Source organism: Mytilus trossulus, chromosome 5 (assembly GCF_036588685.1).
Source record: "Mytilus trossulus isolate FHL-02 chromosome 5, PNRI_Mtr1.1.1.hap1, whole genome shotgun sequence".
NCBI classification, from domain to species: Eukaryota; Metazoa; Mollusca; class Bivalvia; order Mytilida; family Mytilidae; genus Mytilus; species Mytilus trossulus.
The window spans coordinates 74,744,620-74,767,791 of record NC_086377.1 but is presented as its reverse complement, the minus strand read 5'-3'; the positions used below and the strand labels follow the sequence as shown (position 1 = coordinate 74,767,791).

The 23,172-nt window shown below is 32.5% G+C and overlaps 1 protein-coding gene across 1 annotated transcript in view; it reads left to right on the top strand.

Moving 5' to 3' along the window:
* LOC134718303 (uncharacterized) overlaps positions 1-23,172 on the top strand; it is a 38,742-nt gene that overhangs the window by 15,527 nt on the left and 43 nt on the right. The window contains exons 8-14 of the mRNA XM_063580798.1: positions 446-535; positions 10,570-10,645; positions 11,622-11,864; positions 12,339-12,809; positions 16,303-16,409; positions 19,387-19,840; positions 22,853-23,163. Coding sequence (XP_063436868.1) covers positions 446-535; positions 10,570-10,645; positions 11,622-11,864; positions 12,339-12,809; positions 16,303-16,409; positions 19,387-19,840; positions 22,853-23,163 — 1,752 coding nt within the window. The remainder of the gene's footprint in view (positions 1-445; positions 536-10,569; positions 10,646-11,621; positions 11,865-12,338; positions 12,810-16,302; positions 16,410-19,386; positions 19,841-22,852; positions 23,164-23,172) is intronic.

Sequence of the window (23,172 nt, the reverse complement as noted above, 5' to 3'; positions counted from 1 at the left end):
TCATACACTTTTATCAAAACTACCATATAAGCATACTGCGGCAACACATCTTACACCAATCATACACTACTAACAAAACTACCATTTAATTATACTCCAGCAACACATCTTACACCAATCATACACTATCAACAAAACTACCAATGATTATACTCCAGCAACACATATAACTACCATCTTATCACATTTCACCCACACACCCTACACCAATCATTCAATAGTTTCTTTAACAGCAAAATCTCTAATATTATTCATTGATCTCTTCATATTTGTTGTTAGTTTAGGTTCACTGGTTTTTATTTCAAGTATATATAAATAAGACAACATTCTGCATTGCATAGGTAAAATTAATGCAACAGTTACCTATTATTTAATGTTTTACAGTTTTTGAAATAAGAGATATATATGTGTATAATTAATGAAAGATTATTTGATTGTATTTCAGGGTAAGACTCCTTATGATCTGGTAAAAATAGAATACTATGATGGTGAAGAGAGAAAAAGGAAGAAGGAAGAAGTGATGGACTTCCTTAAGGTAAATAGTCTTGTTCAAAAAATTCTTGATGTTTCCAAAATAGAAAGTGAAAAGTCCCTTCATCACAATTCTATGTTAGCCAATTCGATTCAATTAAATCATCTGGGATTCCAAGAATTTGAACTGGTTTGTACAGGTCCTGTTGTACATATTTTAAAATTAGAACAAATAACTCTGGCATGTCTGGGTTGTCTGGTATCATGTGTTGATCGCAATTCTCGTACTTTAAATATCGATTTCTCATACCATGGCTTGGGGTATTGTACATTGCTTATCGTGCCGAGATTTTCAATTAATGGTATTTGGGGGTATGATGTATTGATTGGTATTGACCTGTCTTGTTGCACAGCTGTTGAGCACAAAACCATGCAACAAAATATTTCTTAATATTTTAGTATGGGAACCCCAGGAACTTCGTCAGTTTCAAAACGAAAAACGGTAGATGAAAGGAGTAACGAGGCTGAAAATTCACCCCAAGTCTTTAGTCTTTAAACTTGGTTGTTTTTTTCTCTTTGATCTTTACAATTTGGCCAACAAATCACGAATTCACTTCCTGAAAAGATGGCAGAACTGGGACACAATGATTCCCCTGGCAAGGTTGGCTGTTGCTGAGGACTCTTTGACGTAACTCTGTGCTTATGTATCCCATCATACTTTGAACGACAAAATTATTTTATGATGTGACTCTGTACCTATGTATCTTGTCATACTTTGAATGACAAAATTATTTTATTTATTAATATTACTTTTACTGTTAACCAACTTTTTTTGTGATATACATTTTACGTGACTCTGTACTTATGTATCAATTCATAATTGAACCACACTATTATTTTATTTATTACAAAAGGGAAAGACCTTACTGTATTTCTTCTGTTTATTATTATTCTTCCGCCTAACTTTGACAAATTTATCCGCGTTAACCGTAAGACGTGTCGCTTTCATATTCACACTTTGTATCGGTGTCATGAATACCTATCCTGAACTCACCCTGTGAGTCGAAATATTTTGTCGGTTCGGAGTTATCCCTCCAAAACACAAAAACCTTGTTATCGTTCCAACACCGTAACCGTAATTGGTAGAAAAAAAACGAAGGATGAAATTTGTTCAGGACCAGACCCCGGTTCTTCGTTACATTTGGATCGAAAAGATTCAACGACTCTTTGGTAGGGTTATGCCCCTTTGAAAATTAACCAGTGTCGGTTGGCCACCAAAACTCAGAAACCGTAAGTCGTAAACACCTAGGATCTTCACCAATCATCATCAATTCATGTATCTTTGAAAAATACCTCAAGGTCAAATTTGTATGTTGACCTTGACCTTTGACCTAACACCTTGTTATGGGATAATCTCAAAAACCATTCTACTTAGAGAAGTTTTAAATAGTGGAAAATGTTTGGGTCATTACAGCGCAACTTTGTTACATTTTGACCAAAGAGATTTAACCTTTCTATAAGAGGCATAACCCCTGTTTAAGGTTTCTGAAAAGACAAAATCAGCTTTTACTATATAACCAAAGGTCATAGACTCTTGGGGTCTTCAGTAATGGCATTGGGGACTAATGACCTTGACAAAGGTCAAAAGGTCAAAGGTCAAGGTCATGTCATAAATAGCGAATTTATTGTTTTTAACCTTATATAAAGGATTTTAAGTGTGTTTTCGAGCTTTTTAAGGTTGACCTTGACCTTTTCATTACATTCTATGTCTGTTGGAACATGTATTTTACATTACAAAAGGAAAGACCTCTCAATTGTTCAAGAACAATTGACAGTTTAATTATTACTTTAACTGTTAAGGTGGCTCGTGGGTACAAAAATTTTAGCAAAAAATTAAACCTTCATTTTTTCATTACAAATTTTATTTATTACACAACTAGTTGTTACTTTATGATATGGTACAAAAAACAACCCAAAAAATTGATTTGGTTTGGCCCCAGATGACTTTAAAAATTGAAAAAGCTCCAAATTATCTCCCTTTGGTGCAAAAATGCCATATTTTGGCCTTAAATTTGAAATATCTATTTCAACTCATCGGTGACCTATATTTTTTATTATTGTTTTCAAATAAGCTGTACATAAACTAAATAATTGTAAAATTTAAGCGATTTCTTATATTAGGTAATTTTTTTATTTTGATATTTCCTCTTTTTCTCCTATTAGTTCAACAGAAAAAAAGGACATAAACAAAAATGTATGCTTCTTCCAGAGGCAGATTTTATCTTAAATTAACGGTGACTCCATTTTTTTATTTCATTTTTCTTTTAGGTATATGATAAAGTTCATTTATGAAAAAATATAGCGAAATCCTATATTAGGAAAAAAAAATTATTTATACCCAGGAGCCCCCTTAAGTCAGTGTTTGTTATATCTATTTTGCGTGACTGTATTTATGCATCCCGTCATACTTTGAACGACAAAATTATTTCATGTCTACCTGTGCGAATTTCAAACGCGCAATTTTACACCAGTACCCATACCCTCCTTCCTTGATGGGTGCATTTTACATAGACAAATATAATCGTATAATATAATCAAACTGAGGATGTTAATTTGATGTATGCCTTTTTGTGCTTCTTCGTTACATTTGTTGTTTTTATAGTGATTAAGATGATAACACAATGTTTACTGCTGTACCCCTATTTTTGACATTTTTACCTATTATGTCTGTTTGTTTTGTTCACGCATCGGTGACAATATAATGGAATTTGCGACTGTCTATACAAGTGAGAGGTTTAGCTAGCTATAAAACCAGGTTCAATCCACCATTTCTACATTTGAACATGCCTGTACCAAGTCAGGAATATGACAGTTCTTGTCCATTCGTTTTTGATGTGTTTTGTTATTTGATTTTGCCATGTGATTATGGACTTTCCGAATTGATTTTCCTCTGAGTTCAGTATTTTTGTGATTTTACTTTTTTCACACGAAAGGATACTTCAGAGAACACCACGCCTGGTTATGACAAACTGAAAATGTTTGGGGACATATTTTAGATTTTTAAAACGTTCCAAAAAAAACCAAAAACTTATGCAACCATTTCCAGAGGTTCAAATGTTCTTATTATACAATTTAAGCTTGAAATACATTTTGATCGATTTTAAGTGTTATTCTTTTACCCAGGCTAAGAGCTATCGCGAAAACTATCATTTCTTTTAAGAAAATGAAACGAGTGAAATTCAGCTTATAATAAAGGCAGTGTCTGCGTCATGCAGGTACGCGTGGCATAATTGGACTTCTTAGGGTACGCGTAACTGCCAAATATTCATATATTATTGGATAGAGATAATTGTGTATTAAACTGGTAAATTATCAAAATAAGTGAAACAAAAATATAATTCACAGAGATTTTAAGATATGAGATGTCAACATACAATCAGTAATCCGATTTCATTTTTACTAAATCCCTAATACGCTTTTGTAGAAACGATCCTGGCTAGTTTTTGAATATTTTTCTTTAAATATTAACTATAATTATAGATTATCTATGCATATATATAACAAATTATTTATTCAAATAAATTAGTTCATCATATATAACCGTGACTTAATTTTTATTTTAAATTCTAAATATGAAGACCTGAAACGGAATTAGCAAGCAATTATTCCGGCGTTCTAAATGAATATATAATTATTCATTTGTTGTTGGTCCAGAGGTTGTTGGTCTAGACGTGAAACTTGTTGTCGGTCCAGAAATTGTTGGTCTAGAGGTGGAATTTGTTGTCCGCCCTGAGGTTGTTCGTCTAGAGGTGGAATTTGTTGTCGGCCCTGAAGTTGTTGGTCCAGAGGTGAAATTGTGGTGTAGTTGGAGGCATTGCCCTTGACAAACTTTGGCAAGTTTAAATATAATAAATTTTTATTTAGATTGTTTTTTTACAATGCCATCAATAAACAGATTATATACCCGTTCATTATGTGTTATTGCGAACCACAGAGTTGTCTGCTCTTGACCAAGGTATTTAAACTTTTGTAAGTTTACCTGTCCCATTGAATCAATACTATAGCAATTGCTCTCTGTGTAGTTTATTCATTTGATACCTTAAATTTCTTCTTGGAGAAATCTATCGTTCATTGATTAATTTACCTGACCAAAAAAATATCTTCGTTTTTGGTTGAAATACATGTATAAACTGCATATGATACAGTATTTCTTCAATATCAATAATATATTTTCAATCTGTACATTATAAACACTGATTCAATTATAAAAAAGTTTATTTCGGATTTCCAATAAGTTAAAGGAAGATTTGCATTCAGTACAGCTTTCATTGCTTGGACTGTATACTTCAGACATCAGACAATTCAATGCAATTACACCAAACCAGTCATATAAAATATATAGGCCTAAAGTCTGTCAAAGGAGGTTATAAATGATTTGTGACAATGCAAATACTAGATTTTAGAATATAAATGAATAACGTTAACCAATGAATTCAAAATACTAATATCTATTCAAATTCACAAATAGGTACTGAATAAACATCATGTAAATCATAAAATAAAGAAACATGAAATTTATAGTTTTAAAAAAGGGAAATAACAATGAACATTCTGAAACTGATTATACTAGTAAGGGAGACAACTACATATGCACTTTCATATTTAGTCAACGTGCATCACTATGTATTATCTATAAATTATGTGGCGAAGCGAAATGATTTTGTTCAATACAATGACTGTACCTATTATAACAAATAGATGCAAACAACAGAATCAAAGGTGGAAATAGGCAAAGAATTACGGTCAATTCAAGATAATTGTCTGTGTCTAGTCAAAATAAGTTGTGATTGCATTGCGCATTTCAACTTCCTGTAAAATATAGAGTTTTTGTTCTTTAAATCTGAGATTCACTTGTTGTCGAGTATCCAGTTGCGAGTTGCGAGTATCGAGTTGCAAGTTATAAAAGTCGAGTTGCGAGTTAAGAAAGTCCAGTTGCGAGTTACGAAAGTGGAGTTGCGAGTTCATAAAGTCGAGTTGCGAGTTACAAAAGTCCAGTTGCAAGTTAAAAAAGTCGAGTTGCGTGTTACAAAAGTCTAGTTGCGAGTTAAGAAAGTCGAGTTGGGAGTTATGAAAGTCGAGTTGCCGAGCCTGGCAATAATCGTTAGGGACCGCAAAATTTATTCTTTGGTAGTCAGACACTCAAAATTGTGGACGTTAAAATTATATATGTCTACATTGGCTAGAGATACAGGGGAAATGATGTGCGTGCATAAAACAAGTTTAAACCCGCTGCATTTTTGTGTCTGACCTTAGTCAGGAATCTTTAGCCTTTGTTGCTCTTGTATATTTTTTTTATTTTGGTTCATCTTTATATTTAGGAGCATAGAATGGCGTAAATATTCTTGATCTAAAGATATATAACACTGTGTTTCGGGGCCTGCTTGGGGCTCCCTCTAGGTGTGTGATTTCTCGTTGTGTTGAAGACCAAATGGCGTTCGGTTGAATTGCATATTTTGGTTGGGTTGCTGTCTCTTTGACTCATTCCCCGATTTTATTCTTTGGTCTATGCATGTAGCCATCAAAGATACTATTGTAAAAACTACATTTGCGCCATTTTACAGGTAAGGTTTAATTGGAAAATTTAAAATGTTTAGTGCTACATCGTGAATAAGATTTCTTTTTAAAGTATTCCTCCTGGGTATTGGGTAACTTATAAAACTGAGTCACTTAGGTTTAAAATTATATAGTGTTCACACGTTTGAGATTGTCAATTATGAATAAATTAGAAAAACGGTTTCAGTTAGTTTTCTAAGAATTCAATTTGGATTGTTCCATACTCGGGAAAGGGCAAGGATCAGATAAAGTGTAACATATGTGTGACATAACGTCCATCACATTTAATTTAATATATGACATTTTTAATTATATCAGAGGATACTTTACCATTTCAGAGTTGAGTTTTGTGATTATAAAGATAGTTCTTTGGTTCAATACCTGTAAAAAGATGTTCAAACATAGGCACAGCTTTTGTGACGGATGTTACATTGCCAAGTTTGACACCCTAATTTTCAATCAAAATAACATGGCAATCTATTTTAAATGCAATAAAATAATAAGTTATTACCTTCTTGTTCTCATTCCTAAAACTATGCATCAATGAGTGAAAAGTTTGATATAAAAAAAGTGGGGGGGAAAAAGTAGCGGCCGTCTCAAAAATATGAAGCATATTTTTTTAGTTTCCAATCCAGTTACTCACAAATAAGTTCCTGAAGAGTCAAAAATGTTTTAATCATGTAATTGGTTGTAGTTGTAACCTAAAATATCATTGGTAAAAGGCTTCTTATTATAAATTCACAACTTAAGTGTGACGGAAGATTTGTTTGACAGTTTGACATTTTGCAAGTCATGTGTCACATCCATGTGTGCAATTTGTCACGGACGTCACAAAAAATAAGATGCATATTCTGTAAGTTTTCATACCAGTCTCTTACAACTGGACAACTGGTGGGTCAGAATAGAACAATATAGATGGTTGTAGAGGTAGCCTTAAGAATAAATTAAAAATTAATTCTAATAATAAATTATTTGTTTAGTGTTACGGAGGTTTTGTTTTGACAGTTTGACATTTCTGTGCATGCAATTTGTTGAGAGATCTTTAAAACTATTTTTAGCTATTTTCTCAAATTTTCCTAAGACTTTCTGTATGATAATTTTCCATATCACACTACCTCACAACTCAAGTGATATGATTTTTTTTTCTCAATCATCTAGAAATCAATTAATAAGTAGTTATGGAATAGGGTCAAATATAACAGCTGTGCTTTACATTTGATGAATATAGCAATTAAATGACAGGACTTCATTTTTCTTTTACACAATTTCAAAGTTAGGGTCGAATAATTCCATTTCACGGGTACGATGGAGGAACACAGTTAAAAACACAAAAGATTGCTACTTGTGAACGTTCACCATTACATGGTAATTATCTTGGAGGTCAAGCAATAATGGTTGTTTATTTGGCAATTGTCAAGTAGTAATTGGCATCGGACAGTTTTCATGCTCTGATCAAAATATCTCATTCTGCCAAACAATTATCGCTAATAACGGTTTCGCTAGGAAAATCAAATAAACGGACCATGTATCTATATGAAGCTTTCTCGTTCAAAGCACTTTTCAGCAATTCATAAATTCTAGGGAGCCTGTGACACTTGAAAAAGTTTATGACCGACACTAAACTTACCCGCCTCCAAAGTGGTTCCTTCCATTTTACGCACATAGATCGATGACGTAGTTCTCATGCGTACTCAAACCATTGTTGAGCACATAGTTTTGTGACGTAAATCACAGTAATAAGTAAATAAACACGGCTTGTACGGTAATTACTATTTTGACCGAAAAAGCTCTTACAGCTTTGAACACGCCGTCTTCTGAAACATATATTACCCATTGCTATCTCTTCTTATCAGTTTTTAAATTTAACCCTTTTCACGATTCATGAAGTTTTAAAATGTAAATCGGGGCATAACAGTTAATTTTAAACGATGTTTTAAATTAGGTGATTTTTTGACCGACACCATAACGGACGAATGGTGATTTTTAAAGAGTTTTTTCTCCTTTAAGCTACATAAATTAGACAAACTAATTAGTTTGAAGTGTTTATTGACACTTCATCTCTCAATATTAATAAAGCTGAATAATGTGAAAACAGACAAAGGGAATATGATTTTCCATTTTCTGAAGGGCCCACAAAATGTCACAAAATGGCAGACAAAAAAAGTTGACATTTCAGCATAAAACATCATAAAAAGATGAACTAAAAATGGTTTATGATTGAAGTTATTTATTATATATATACACAATATACACCACAATTTATTGATTTCTGAGTCTTATTTACACAAAGAAATAAAAAAAATAACAATGAAAAATGTTCGGGCGTTACTTTTTACACTTTATCTGATCCTTGCCCGAAACTAAAGATGATACTATGGTAATAACATCTGATGCAGGAGGTAACGGTCATACTGCCATGACGTCCATAGAGATGTTCGAAATGTAAAGCCTCGATCACAACAGATCGTACGATTTTTTGTCGTGGAAGATCGATAAAAAAGTTGTCGTGCAAAACCAAATGTCAAAAAAATATGTAGAGAGGTCACATCAGCTACGACATGTCTACGATGGTTCCACGATGGATACAGTACAGGAAAAAAGAATTGTAATTATACTGTTGTGGGTTTGTCGCAAATGAGTCTTGTGAAAGCTGTGCGACTGTCGTATAACAATCGTGAGTTTTTGGTTCTATTTTTCAGATTTTCATGTCATGGAAATATGCGTGTTACCGTTGTGTCACTGTCGAACGACTGTCGCACAACAGTCGTGTGTCACTCGTACGTTTGACTCCGAAATGCTAGTATATAAACATGATAAAGAAGGCCCGATTTATTGCGTGCCATTTGCCATTTGCTTTCAATATTGTTCAGTGTCATCATAAGTTTGGTCCAAATAAACGGCGTTATTCCATATTGGTATCATTTTAGTAAGTTTCTCTATATGAATTGGATTTTGAATAAAAAAGCATATTCACTTCAGAAAGTGTTATTCACCGCGTTAAACGTCACACACTTTTACATGCAACGTAATGTATAGTAAAATGTTTCATGTAAAATTTGTTTTGGTATATGTTTGTCATTAAATACATTTTCTTTTCTCGGAATATGGAACAAAACATTTACTGTCTTTTGTTTCGGTAAATATGGGGTTTAATTGACTTTGGAATAACTGATATTCACTTCGGCCGTCGGCCTCAGTGAATATCATGTTTTTCAAAAGTCAAGAAAACCCCTTATTTACCTCATCAAAACACAGTAACTGTATATTATTCGTATTATATGAAAAAGAAGATGTGGTATGATTGCCAATGAGACAACTGTCCACAAGAAACCAAAATGACATAGAAATTAACAACTATAGGTCACCATACGGCCTTCATAAATGAGCAAAGCCCATACCCCATATTCAGCTATAAAAGGCCCCGAAATGACAATGTAAAACAAATCAAACAAGAAAACTAACGGCCTTATTTATATAAAAAAATAAAAAAAATGATACACAACTATTGAACAATATTAAAATATATTACATTTATAGTTACCTTTAAAACTAAGGGCTTGGACATTTTAACCTAGAATAGTTAATGACATGGACATGATTTCCTAGGAAAATTAGTCTGGAGACAAATTTTCTTAAACAGATTGATACACAACTCTTTCGTTTTGTCTTTAACAATATTAAAACATATTACATTCATATTCACCTTTTAAAATTAAGGGCATGGACATTTTAACCTAAGACTATTAATGGCATGGACATGAAAATTAGTCTGGGGACATAAATTTTATCAAAAATATAACTATGCAACTCTTAAACATTACTAAAACATAACATCTAAATTTCCATGGTTTAAATGTAATTAAATATTATAGGATTTTATAGGACATGATTACCTAGGAAAATTAGTCTGGGGACATATATTAATAACATCAGACTAAATATACTAGTAAATTCTGTAACCATGGACTTTTTATACTAGCAATATTTGTCCCCCCAGACATATTTTACCAGGACAAATTTATCACTTACACACGCATGCTTTGTTTATCAAATGTGAATCGATCCTCAAAAATATTTTTGTAACTCGCAACTTGACTTTTGTAACTCGCAACTAGACTTTTTTAACTCGCAACTCGACTTTCGTAACTCGCAACTCGACTTTCTTAACTCACAACTCGACTTTTGTAACTCGCAACTCGACTTTCTTAACTCGCAACTCGACTTTCTTAACTCGCGACTCGGCTTTCTTAACTCGCAACTCAACTTTTGTAACTCGCAACTCAACTTTCGTAACTCGCAACTAGACTTTTTTAACTCGCAACTCGACTATCTTAACTCGCAACTTGTAACTCGACTATATGAAACCCTCTTTAAATCTACTGGCAGATAGAAAGCTTAAGGCTATTAGAATTTATATGTGTATTAAACTATTTGACAAGTTTTCACATGGGGCATGATAGTTTATAGCATATTTTTCTTTTGTAGACTGTCATGTCAAAGACATCCCCAGAAGTAACTCCTGACACCCATTTACAGGAACCTGCAGCACCAGTAGTTGAAGGTAATGCTCTAATGTTAATTATTCAGATACTGGCTGAAATGATTTATAATTACTTGTTTCTAATATAGGGAAACCTTGATATCTGCTTATAATGTTATAATGAAAAAACCCAGCAAATTGATGGGAAAAGTGAAATAGGCTATTGATGAAGATTGATTGATTACAGATCACATAATTTTTTTTAATCTGTGCATGTCCGTAAATAAACAAATAAACAGACTCATACATCAGCACGTAGACATATTGACACACTGACAGATTTAACACATTAACAGATTTATATATCAACACATTGGCATATCGATGCATTTACAGATCGACATAATAATAGACTCCTACATCAACACATTGACATATTGGCACACTTACAGATTAACATATCACTAGACTCAAACGTCAACACAATAACATATTGAAACACTGACAGATCAACATTTTTACACTCATACATCATCAGGATGATAGATCAACACATTAACATACATATTGACACACTGACAGATCAACATATTACAAGACTCAAACTTCAACAAATTGACATATCGACACACTGACAGATCAACTCTTTAACACACATTTGTCATCACACTGATAGATCAACACATTGACATATTGAAACACTAACATATCAACATATAACCAGATTCAAAAATCAACACATTGACATATAGACACACTGACAGCTGAATACATTAACAGACTCGTACATTAACACATTGGCATATTGAAACATTGACAGATCAACACTTTAGCACACATACATCATTACACTGACAGATCAGTACACAAACAGGCTAAAACATCAACACAAAGACATAAAGACATTCTGACATATTTAACACATTGACATATCGAAAAATGACATCAACATATTAACCAACAAATGAGGAAAAATTATCTATGAGTTTGTGTATGGATACATTTTTTTTCTCAACATGAACACATCAAAACTTTCCAATTTTTTTATTTTTTTTAGATTCCATCGGAAAAGGGCAACAGTCTGCCATGTTAAATCGTTTATTAGGGAAGGGCAGCTATGAATCATTTGATATGAGATGCATGGTAACCGGTCAATTTTCTGTTGGGAAAACGACTCTTGTGAAGCTGTTAGCTGGGGATGTCCTACCAGAAGGGCGACATCCAACTGATGGGATTTCTCTGGTAGAAGGTCGCTGTGGCCTAGACATTCAGTCAAAAGAGTGGATTCTTGTTGATTCAGGTGAGAAAGAGCACAAGTAGAATATCTGACCACATTAAAAATATACTCTATTGCATGGACTGCGCTTTCAGCAGACATGTTATAGCACTGATTTAAATAGTTTCACATTGTAGCCATTTTTTGTGCCTTCTATTCACGCACCATATTAATTCAATATCAAATCTGATTTGTGTATGAAAATCTCAACATTTTACTAATCTTATTAGAAAGATGTTAAGGTTTTATATTTTGAAATTGAATTTAAATGTTAAAATTATGCAATGAATTAACATTTATTTTCCATAATCAATAATGTCATTAATCAATCAGTTAAAATACTCTCTTTAAAATGTGTTAATAGCATTATGTAAATGTTACACCTGATAAGATATGATTCTTATCTTAATTCTGATTTTTCTTACATTCTTCGCTTGATTTTGACAGCCTGTAGCTGTTTTGGGTTTGATTTACCTGATGTATTAAATATAATTTCAGACTCTTATAATGCCCTTGATGTTGTGTACCATAAGGTTTTAATGACCTCTCTGGAAGCAGAGGAGGAGAGTGAACTAACCAAAAAGTTCATCAAAGCTCCAGATACAAGCCCAACTGGTTATGCCAAAGCTACACTTTCCTCTTTGCCCCCAGAACAGTCTGCAGCAGCACAATCTCTAAACAAGCCCCACACAGTAAAACAGACGGAAAAGAAAATGAGAACAAGAATGACAAAAGAAGAAATAAGAAAGAAAATGGAAAAGTTCCTCAAAAGTGGAAAGTATAAGATGAAAGTTGGACGTCTTATCTTCTGGGATTTTGGTGGACAATATGTTTATCTAACAACACATCAGACCTTCATGACGTTCCGGGCATTGTTTCTTGTAGTATTTGATGGGAGCAAAGATTTGCATGAACAGGTCCCTGATGTGATGTGTTTTCCAGGGCAGCACATGACGCCAACGCCAGCAGGTAATGTGCATGTTATTTACACTCAGATAATGCAAACATGATACATTTCTATAACAGCAAGGTGATAATTCAAAAAAACAATTGAAATTGTCTAAATATTTAAGCCAATCTAAATGTTTACGTAACTTGTTTACATTGCCACTTTGAGCTTGTTACAAACTACAATATTAACCTCAATATGTCTCACATTTTGAAACATTGATATGAGGTAAGACAATAATATTTATCAAAGATACCAGGTTTGAATTTTTGTACGTCGGAAAGTGCTTTAGATTTTTGAATGAGTAAATTCTTACAAAAAAGGAGCTGATGATGTTATCATAAGCATGAACAGAGTGTTGCATTTATTGACAGACAACATTATATTTTTGCGGTCATATATTGGTATGAAGTTGGCGTCGTTGTCATCGTCGGAAGACATATTGGTTTTTGCACAATAACTTAAGTTTAAGAAATGGATCTCGATGAAATATTACCATAAGGTTCAATACCACAAAAGGAAGGTTGGGTTTGATTTTGGGGGTTATGGTACCAACATTTAAGGAAATAGGGGCCAAAAATAAGCATTTTTGTAACTTCCAGACAATAACTTGTGTGTTAGTGTATGGATCTCTCTGACATTGTACCACAAGATTCCATATCACAAAGGAAATGCTGGGATTGATGTTGAAGGTAATTGCTTCAAAATTTTTGGAATAAGCGGCCAAAAAGGGTAAAAAAAACATGCATTTTTCTAGTTTCAGGACAATAAATGTTGTGTAAGTGTATGGATCTTTCTGAAATCATACTACAAGGTTCCATATCACAAAGGGAATGCTGGGTTTCAGTTTTGGGGCAGTTGCCCTAAATATTTAGGAATTTGGGACCAAAAAGGACACAAAAAAGCTTTTTTCTAGTTTCCAGACAATAACTTGTGTTCAAGTGTATGGATCTCTCTGAAATTGTACTGCAAGGTATTATACCACAAAGGGAAGGCTGGGATTGAGTTTGGGGTGATGAATCATAAGGGGTTCAAAAAAGTTGGGGGGGGGGGGGGGTTCTGGTTTTTTTTTCTTTATTTTTTTTAATTTTAATTTGTTTATATCTGATATATATATATATAAAAGCAAATAATAATGATATGGCAGGAGATACACACCAAACAGGATATGTGAATTATTATATTAAGTATTGTGCAATAGCAAGAAATTTTCAATTGCACAGTATTGCCCTATAGCAAGAAATCTTCAATTGCACAGTATTGCACAATAGCAAGAAATCTTCAATTGCACAGTATTGTAGGTGTGATCTGACCTTAACCTCATTTTCATTTCATTGAGTTTTAGTATTTTTGTCGAGCCTTCGACTTAAGTCGAAAAAGCGAGACTAAGCGATCCTACATCCCGTGGGCGTCGGCAGCGGCGGCAGCGGCGGTGTCCACACATATTCACTCTGTGGTTAAAGTTGTGAAATTTCTTAAACTATACTGAATTTCTACCAAACTTGGACAGAAGGTTGTTTATGATCATAAGAAGGTATCCAGAAGTAAATTTTGTAAAAATAAAATTCCATTTTTTCCGTATTTTATTTATAAATGGACTTTGTTTTTCTGCGAGGAAACATTACATTCACTCTGTGGTTAAAGTTTTAAAAATTTTAATAACTTTCATAAACTATCCTTGATTTGTACCAAACATAGACAGAAGTTTGTTTATGATCATAAGATAGTATCAAGAAGAATATTTTGTAAAAATAAATTTCCACTTTTCTGTATTTTACTTATAAATGGACTTAGTTTTTCTGCGAGGAAACATTACATTCACTCTGTGGTTAAAGTTTAAAAATGTTAATAACTTTCATAAACTATCCTTGATTTGTACCAAACTTGGACAGAAGCTTGTTTATAATCATAAGATAGTATCAAGAAGAAAATTTTGTAAAAATAAATTTCCACTTTTCCGTATTTGACTTATAAATGGACTTAGTTTTTTTTGCCAGAAACAAAACATTCACTCTGTGGTTTAATTTTTCAAAATTTTTATAATTTTTTTTATAATGTTCTTAAATTATCCTCGATTTCTACCAAACTTAGACAGAAGCTTGTTTCTGATCATAAGATATTATTCAGAAGTAAATTTTGTAAAAAAAAATTCACTTTTTCCGTATTTTACTTATCAATAGACTTAGTTTTTCTTCTAGTTAACATTACATACAGTCTGCAGTTAAAGTTTATACAACATTTATTAGATTCATAAACTATCCTGGATTGTTTTACCAAACTTGGAATCTTCTTTCAATCAAAAGACAGTATCGAGAGGGAAATTTTTATTGATGTTTTTCCTCATTTTGTTGAGTCTGCGATTAACAGCAAAAGTAGGCTAGACACTGGGTTCCTCGGAACCCTCACAAATTTTTCTAATACTTTATGTAATAGGTCAACTATATTTGGTGTCTGGTAATATTTTATGATGTACATGTCAGTCTCCATGCAGGGATGATTCCACTATATAGTTTAGGGCCCCTTAGCGGCCCTCAATTCCTTCAGCGGCCCCAAAAAAATGTGTGAAAATAAATTCCCAATTCAGAAAAAAATTATTTTAAAATTGATTTTTCCGGAAATGTTTCCTGCACCGATCAAGGCAATTACAATTTTTCCCATTTGTCTTCAAAGTGTTTTAAGATCCGAATAAGAATGATGTAAACGAAAGATTGTTAAGATAAGATATGTTATCATTTTGTTATTATGTGTTTTTCTGAGACGTTTCTCAATACCTTTGTTCTCGTAAAAGCAGACCTTTAAATGAAATATGCTTTTACTAGATCAAATACACCCATAGCATTTTCTTCAATTAAATTGAAGAACATGCTATGGGAGTATTTGATTTCGTAAAAGCATATAGATAATAGATGCTTTTTGTCAAAATGGGTCACATATTAAAGCAGACCACGACAGGGAGAAAAGCTTATAAATTATCAAAATTCAATAGGCGCCGATTGCGTAAAGGTTCTGCCTGGTTCTCAAATAAAAAAAACCGACTGTCTGTGCATTTTTGAAAATACACGACAGATCATTTATGATGAAAAAGGATATCCACACACTATGAAACAGGTGAAACTTGATACAATTTCCGTTTTTACAGGAAAATGATATTATTTCATCATAGATTTCATGCGGAAAAAAAAATCCCAATTTTAAGAAAATTCCCAATTTGATGAAAATTCCCAATTTTGATGGTCAAGGGACCCATTTGAAAACAACTGGAATCATCCCTGCCATGTATCATCTGACCTTGACCTTATTGTCATGGATCATTTATCAATGTTTAGTTTTCATGGTTAAGTTTGTTTGTTAGATACTATAAGCAATAGTTCGACTATATTTAAATTTGGTCATGAATTTGTATTCCATCTGCTTCCTTTGTTTAATATTCACGTAGACCAAGGTGAGAGACACAGGCTCTTTAGAACCTCTAGTTTATACTTTTTTATGACAGATTCTGATTTTATTTTGTAGTATTCTTGCAATATTGGGTCAATTCCATCCTGACCTATTGTAAGGTTGTATATGCAGGCATTCCAAAAATCTTGTTTGTTGCCACTCACAAGGACAAAGTACCAATGGTGAGTGATCTTATGTTAGAAATATAGTAGTAAGTCATTGCCATTTGAAACACTTGAATAATAAAATTAAAAAAAAAAAATAATGTGTAAAAACTGCTTACATAGTGATAATATGCCCATATGTCTTAACTTGACCAAACTTCGTATAAAGCTACCCTTTGAAAGAACAAGATCCTAATTGATTTGTGGGTAATAGAATATTAAGATCAGATTACAGGGCCTATAACTAGAGTAGAATATATGAAGAAACGCTTATAGATAAGAAAATGATATTGGTTAGCACTTGTATTAATATTCAATTTGATATATCTCATTGTCATGGAGATTCTTTACCGTGTCACTCTCGGTCATGGTCTATTGAGTTTAAACAGTTGCTCAGTTTAAATGTTAAAGTTTGTATTTTCTTTTTAAGTCAGTTTTATTTCAACAAATATGTTGACAATATGAAAGTTTAGAATTTAGTGGTACTGCACCAGATGCACATCTTAACAATAAATGTCTCTTCAGTGATGTTAGAGGCCAAAATATTTGAAATTCCAAAACGTAATACAAATGTTGATGAGTTTGTGAAATAAAAGATTGTGACAGGGAATGCATGAGGACGGACGATTCATGATTTGTTTTAAAATAAGTACAATTTTTATCAACAAAAAATGGAAATTAAACAATATCTTTATGTTCTTGCAAATACCCTCTTGACCTGTTTTAGATTTATTGCCAACATATTAATTGTGTCTTATTTTGTTTACTTGTGTTTCTTTACTAGGTAGGTAAAATGAATTACAAAACAAAAATATCAATAGCAAGTTTTTCTTTCAAAATACCCTTTTCATTTTATTTCCCTTGGAATGTAAGATTTAACAACTGATAACAGTTTCTGTCTGTTATCTTTGAAAGTATAAGATCTAGGTTAAAAGTGTAAAATTGACCTTTGAGAGAAGATGTATTTCACTTGAAAATTTGAGATAAATCTAATTGTAGAACGCGTTATGAATGATGGTGATATCAACTTAGCAGTCCTGTTGGATTTTAAGAAAGCTTTTGATGTAGTACTAGTAGATCATGATATTCTCTGTAAAAAAATTGAAATTTATGGATTTAATAATACTGCTGTTTCTTTTTTAAAATCATATTTGAATGAAAGAACTCAAGAAGTACAAATTGGTAATGCTCATTCTGAATTTTTTTTATATCAAGTATGGTGTCCCCCAAGGCTCCATATTAGGCCCCCTTCTGTTTATATTATACATAAACGACCTTCATTTTTATATGAAAAATTGTTTCACTGTTATATGCCGATGATTCAACTTTACATCTGTCTGGTAATTGTTATCAAACTCTACACTCAAAGGTACAAAAAGATTTACATGGTGTTGAGGAATGGTGCAATGATGACAATATGTTCATCAATAAAAATAAAACAAAATATATGATTATTGGAACAAAGCAAAGAGCAAAGCCACATTACAATGAGAGTTGTTTAACTATTAACAATCAAGTGATACAATCTTCCACATGCGAAAGTCTTTTATGCATTAAAATTGACCCTTCCCTCACATGGACAAACCAAATTGATGTGATCTGCTCAAAAATATCCTCTAGACTATATCTTCTATTAAAGATTAAAACATTTCTAAATCTAAAATACAGAAAAAATATTCTATAATGGTTTTATCTTGCCACCAATTGATTATTGTTGTTTAGTGTGGAGTAGTTTTAGCAGTGAGGATTTAAAAAGGATATTAAAATTACAAAAGAGAGCAGCTAGATTAGTACTAGAAACCGACCCTTTCGCTCCTTCTTCGCCCTTATTCAAACACTTAAACTGGTTGACAGTTGAACAGAGAATAAAATATCACAAGTTTGTGATGACATTTAAGTGCATTAAAAATGATGCCCCATCATATCTAACTGACAAGTATCATTATGTTTCAGACAGAAATACATACCCCTTGAGAAATGCTGTTCAAGGAAACATCATACTCCCTAAACCAAAAACAGAATTGTTAAAAAAAAATGTTGTGTATTATAGACCGTTCATGTGGAATACTTTGCCAATACCGTGAAGAAATATTACAAATGTTAATTCTTTCAAATACAACATTTATAACAGATCATTTATTGAAATCAACCTAGCTGTATAAATAATATTAAAAACTGATTATGTCATCATGTTTTTTTTTTCATCACATTTTATTTTTTTTTTCATCACATTTTATCAAGTTGTATTGAACATTATTATCATATTTGACTTTTTATACTAATGTATGCAATGTATATGTTTGCATTTTGTTCGATTTTTCATGATGAGGACCTCAGGGAAGATTAGCTAATTGTGTAATTAAGGCAACAGTAGTATACCGCTTTTCAAACTCATAAATCCATGGACAAAAACAAAATCGGGGTAACAAACTAAAACTGAGGGAAACACATAAAAATAAGAGGAGAATAACGACACCACACTACAATGTAACACAAACAGAAACGGACCAAGCATCAGACAAAATCCCACGAGAATAACAAATATAACATCAAAACCAAATACAAGAATTTGGGATAGACAAGTACCGTTACACGTCTTATCGCAATGTCAATTTACACTCAAAAATAAGAGAAAACAAACGACGCAACGTTAAATTGTAACACACACAGAAGTGAACTATAATATAACAATGGCCATATTCCTGACTTGGTACAGGACATTTTTAAAGGAAAAAATGGTGGGTTGAACCTGGTTTTGTGGCATGCCAAACCTCGCACTTTAATGGCAATGTTAAATATAACATTGAAATGACAACATAATATTACAGGACTACAATACAAATAAATAGGAGAACGTATTAGACAAAGAACTCTCTTAAAATAAAGTATTGTTGTTGTTGTTGTTATTCCACCATTGAAGATGCATTTACATCACCAGGTGAGCGATACAGTATCTTTACAGTGTATTAATCTGTCAACTTTTTATGTTTAACAGGAGAATATTGAGACCAGACGTGAAGAGCTTTACAGAGGAATTGAGGAGTTGTTTAAAGACCACGAGGGAAAACATCATCTGGTCCTTAGACCTCTAATATTTGTCAATGCCAAAGATCAAGCCGACCCAGAAATAGAAGTTCTGAAGAAGACAATAACAAAACTTACATTCGACCACCCATGCTGGGGTGAAAGAATGCCCAATGCTTGTGTTCCACTAGAGCTAGAGATCGCGGAACTAGTGGCAGAAGGAAAACAAATAATGTCATTGGCTGAAGTTAAAGAATTAAATGCTATCAGCGAGGTGTCTGTCCTGTCCCCTGAGCAGTTGACTGATTTCCTACATTTTCATCATTCCCTGGGGAAGATTGTTTATTTCGATACCCCCCAGCTGAGAGATAATGTAATGATCAACCCTCTTCTTATGGTGGAAGTTATGAGATCTTTTATCACAGGTGTGTGTATTTTCATTGTGTAGAGAATATATATATTGCATGTAAAAATGTTCCAATATCCAAAAAGAGTTTACCTACCTTTCATTAGAGCGTGACAGACTGTTTGATAATATCTTATACTAATATTTATGTTGGTATGTGAGAACTTTTATGTAATATGATTAGTAAAATGATTAATCTTTTTTTTATCCACATTGTTAAAAATTGTGAAATGCATGCAATTTTTTAACAGATTTCTGAATGAAAATGTTGTTTTTTAATTGGTGATGTACGGCAGCAGGCAACCGAGGAGTTTACTTAGATACTTAGATCAGATTTGAATTGTGTGGCGTCACTTTTATTATACTTGAGTTATGTCTCTTTAATTTATAAATGGGAAAATTGCTGATTTTTTTTCCCATTTTCTTACTTAAGTTTGCCTCAACCAGGGACTTTCTATACTAACGGGACTCGTCTTTATTGATTTTAACTGATTACTCAGCCGCCTGATTAAAGCTATCACCCAACAATAAACTTAGTTCTGATATACAATGCTAGTATATATTTGCGTACTTCACAGTACATTGTAATTGTATAATTATTATTAGTTGTATATATAAAATCTGATTAATAGTGATTTAAGATGACAAAAAATATAAGATTTTGAAAGAATGATGAATTATTTAACTGAGACGTATCGTTTTGAAGCACACCCCAGTTGTGTAAAATGGTTACCATATCACACAAGATGGCAGCCACTGAAAATTCAAGGAACAAATTCCTCAAAGTTTAAAGATCAATATTTAAAAGACGAGAAATCTTTTGAAAAACATGAAAAGCAGTTTGCAATGACAAAATGTATAAAATTTCATAAAAACGATTTTTTGTTAAACTTGAATATATAGTTTATTTGTAGTCATGTAAAATACTTCGTAAATGTGAAATGATTTGCTATAAAGTCAAGTGACATCAGCTACAGCCGAGATCAGTCTGATAATGTGTATAGATATCGTTATAAGTGACTAGTCCCGTTAGTATAGAAAGTCCCTGCCTCAACCAAACTTTATGAATTCTATACAAAATGCTTATTACCACTAAACAAAAATCAAGTTTGAATTTTGGTGCCTTCCCTTTTACCATTCTAGAGTTATACTTCTTAGAAATGGAAGCATGCAGAATTTTTCGTTTCTGTTCTCTTTCTTAAGTTTACTTCATCAAAATTTTATGAAACTTAAATATAATATATTTTTTTTTCAATTTAAACTGAAACTGATATTTATTTAGTATTAAGGTATCGGTATGACTATAGAACTACATGGTTTCAAAATATAAGATATATTTGAACAATGCTAAAAAACTTTGAGAATGGAAGTAGTTCTATCTGGTTATGAGTTGATTTCCAACACAATTATGTTTTAAGAAAACAATGTGTAGTTTTTATATATTTAAACTGAAACTCTTATACTAGGCTTTTTTATAGAAGGTGAATGTAGACATGCTTAGTGTGACATTCAGTTTCACTAAACTAACATACATCATTGTTAAGGGACCAGCTGATGCACCCCTAGGGTTACGAGATTTTTTCGATGTGTTGGTGGCCTTTGACTGCTTTCTGCATTTTGGTCAGGTAGTTGTCTCTTAAGCGCATTCCATGTTTGTATTTTCAATTTTGTTGCAGGATCAATGCATTTTGACCACAAATGAAACACAATTGCAAAATGGTATAAGTGCCCATATTGATGCCTAGTGTTAAAAATTATTCATTGGTTCCCATTTTTAAAATATTTGTCAAAAGATACAACAAGTTTTATACACAGATTTAAATGAAACTTGTATTTTAATGGAAGATATCCTGGATTAATCAATTGTCTGAAAGTCTGCAGACATTTATTCTTCCTAATCATGAAATATCAACTATTAATACTTAGTTCTCCCATCATTTTGTATCTGTGTCACTTTAAAATTTCTATTTATATAAGGGAACAAATTTCATCCAGAAATGTGAGACCTCACCAATAGAGCAGAAATTCCTGCTAAATTAAACCAATAGTTCCAAACGGTGAAGTTGAAAGTAATTTTTAAGGACACCATCACGAGTTGGTTGACTGTTATGAAAGAGGGACGAAAGATACCAAAGGGACAGTCAAACTCATAAATCTAAAACAAACTGACAACGCCATGGCTAAAAATGAAAAAGACAAACAGAAAAACAATAGTACACATGACACAACATAGAAAACTAAAGAATAAACAACACGAACCCCACCAAAAACTAGGGGTGATCTCAGGTGCTCCAGAAGGGTAAGCAGATCCTGCTCCACATGTGGCACCCGTCGTGTTGCTTTTTATATGTGATTACAAATCCGGTAAATAGTCTAATTAAATATTCGTTTCACAGATGATAACGGATTATGTCGTATCTATGGCAACGTCAGTTTATGAGTATGAATGTCCCTCTGTTATATTTCGCCCCTATTTTATAATATCATATTTGTCTTTTTCTTTTTTAGCCATGGCATTTTCAGTTTATGAGTTTAAATATCCCTCTGGTATATTTTGTCTGTCTTTTTTCTAATTTATAAATATCATATTTCATGAATTTGTCAAGGAAAAAAAACACATTCAGTGTGTTTAACATAGTTGTCTTCTTTATATATACGATCACAGCTTGGGAACTTACCTCAAAATTAATAAATTACCCACCGAAAAGGATCACAGCTTGGGAACTTACCTCAAAACTAATAAAACATGTAGAAACCATGCAAACATTTGAAAACTTGCAGTTTCCCCACAGCACATGCAAGCCTTGTTTCAGATTATTTTCTTGCAAATGGTAAATAATTCAACTTTGATCATCAAATCCTGACATAAAAGACATTCAATTTAAATATTAGAATAATTTGTTTTTTTCCAGTGATGATCTAAGTGAGCGATACCAATTGTTTGATCATTTAGCTTTTATAGACCGGTATTACCTCATAATATAAACTATATATTAAGTCTGATAACATCTTCTTTATTTCATATTTATAGATGTTGCATTTTGGCCCAAAGAAAATAAAACAAGGAAAACCTTTCAAAAGATGTCTGAAAATGGAATGATACAAAAAGTAGACCTCTACCAGATTTGGGAACAAGAAGAATTCCGTCAGATTTTACCATTTAAAGAGTACATATTTGATATGCTAATACATCTAGATATCGTATCCGAACAACGGAGATATGATACAAAAACAGGAAGTCGTCTACCAATAGAAAACTTCTTTGTACCCTGTATGCTTACTCAAAGAAATGATACAGATTTCTTGAAACAAGAATGTACATCAGAGAGGACACTAAGTTTGGCCTTTATT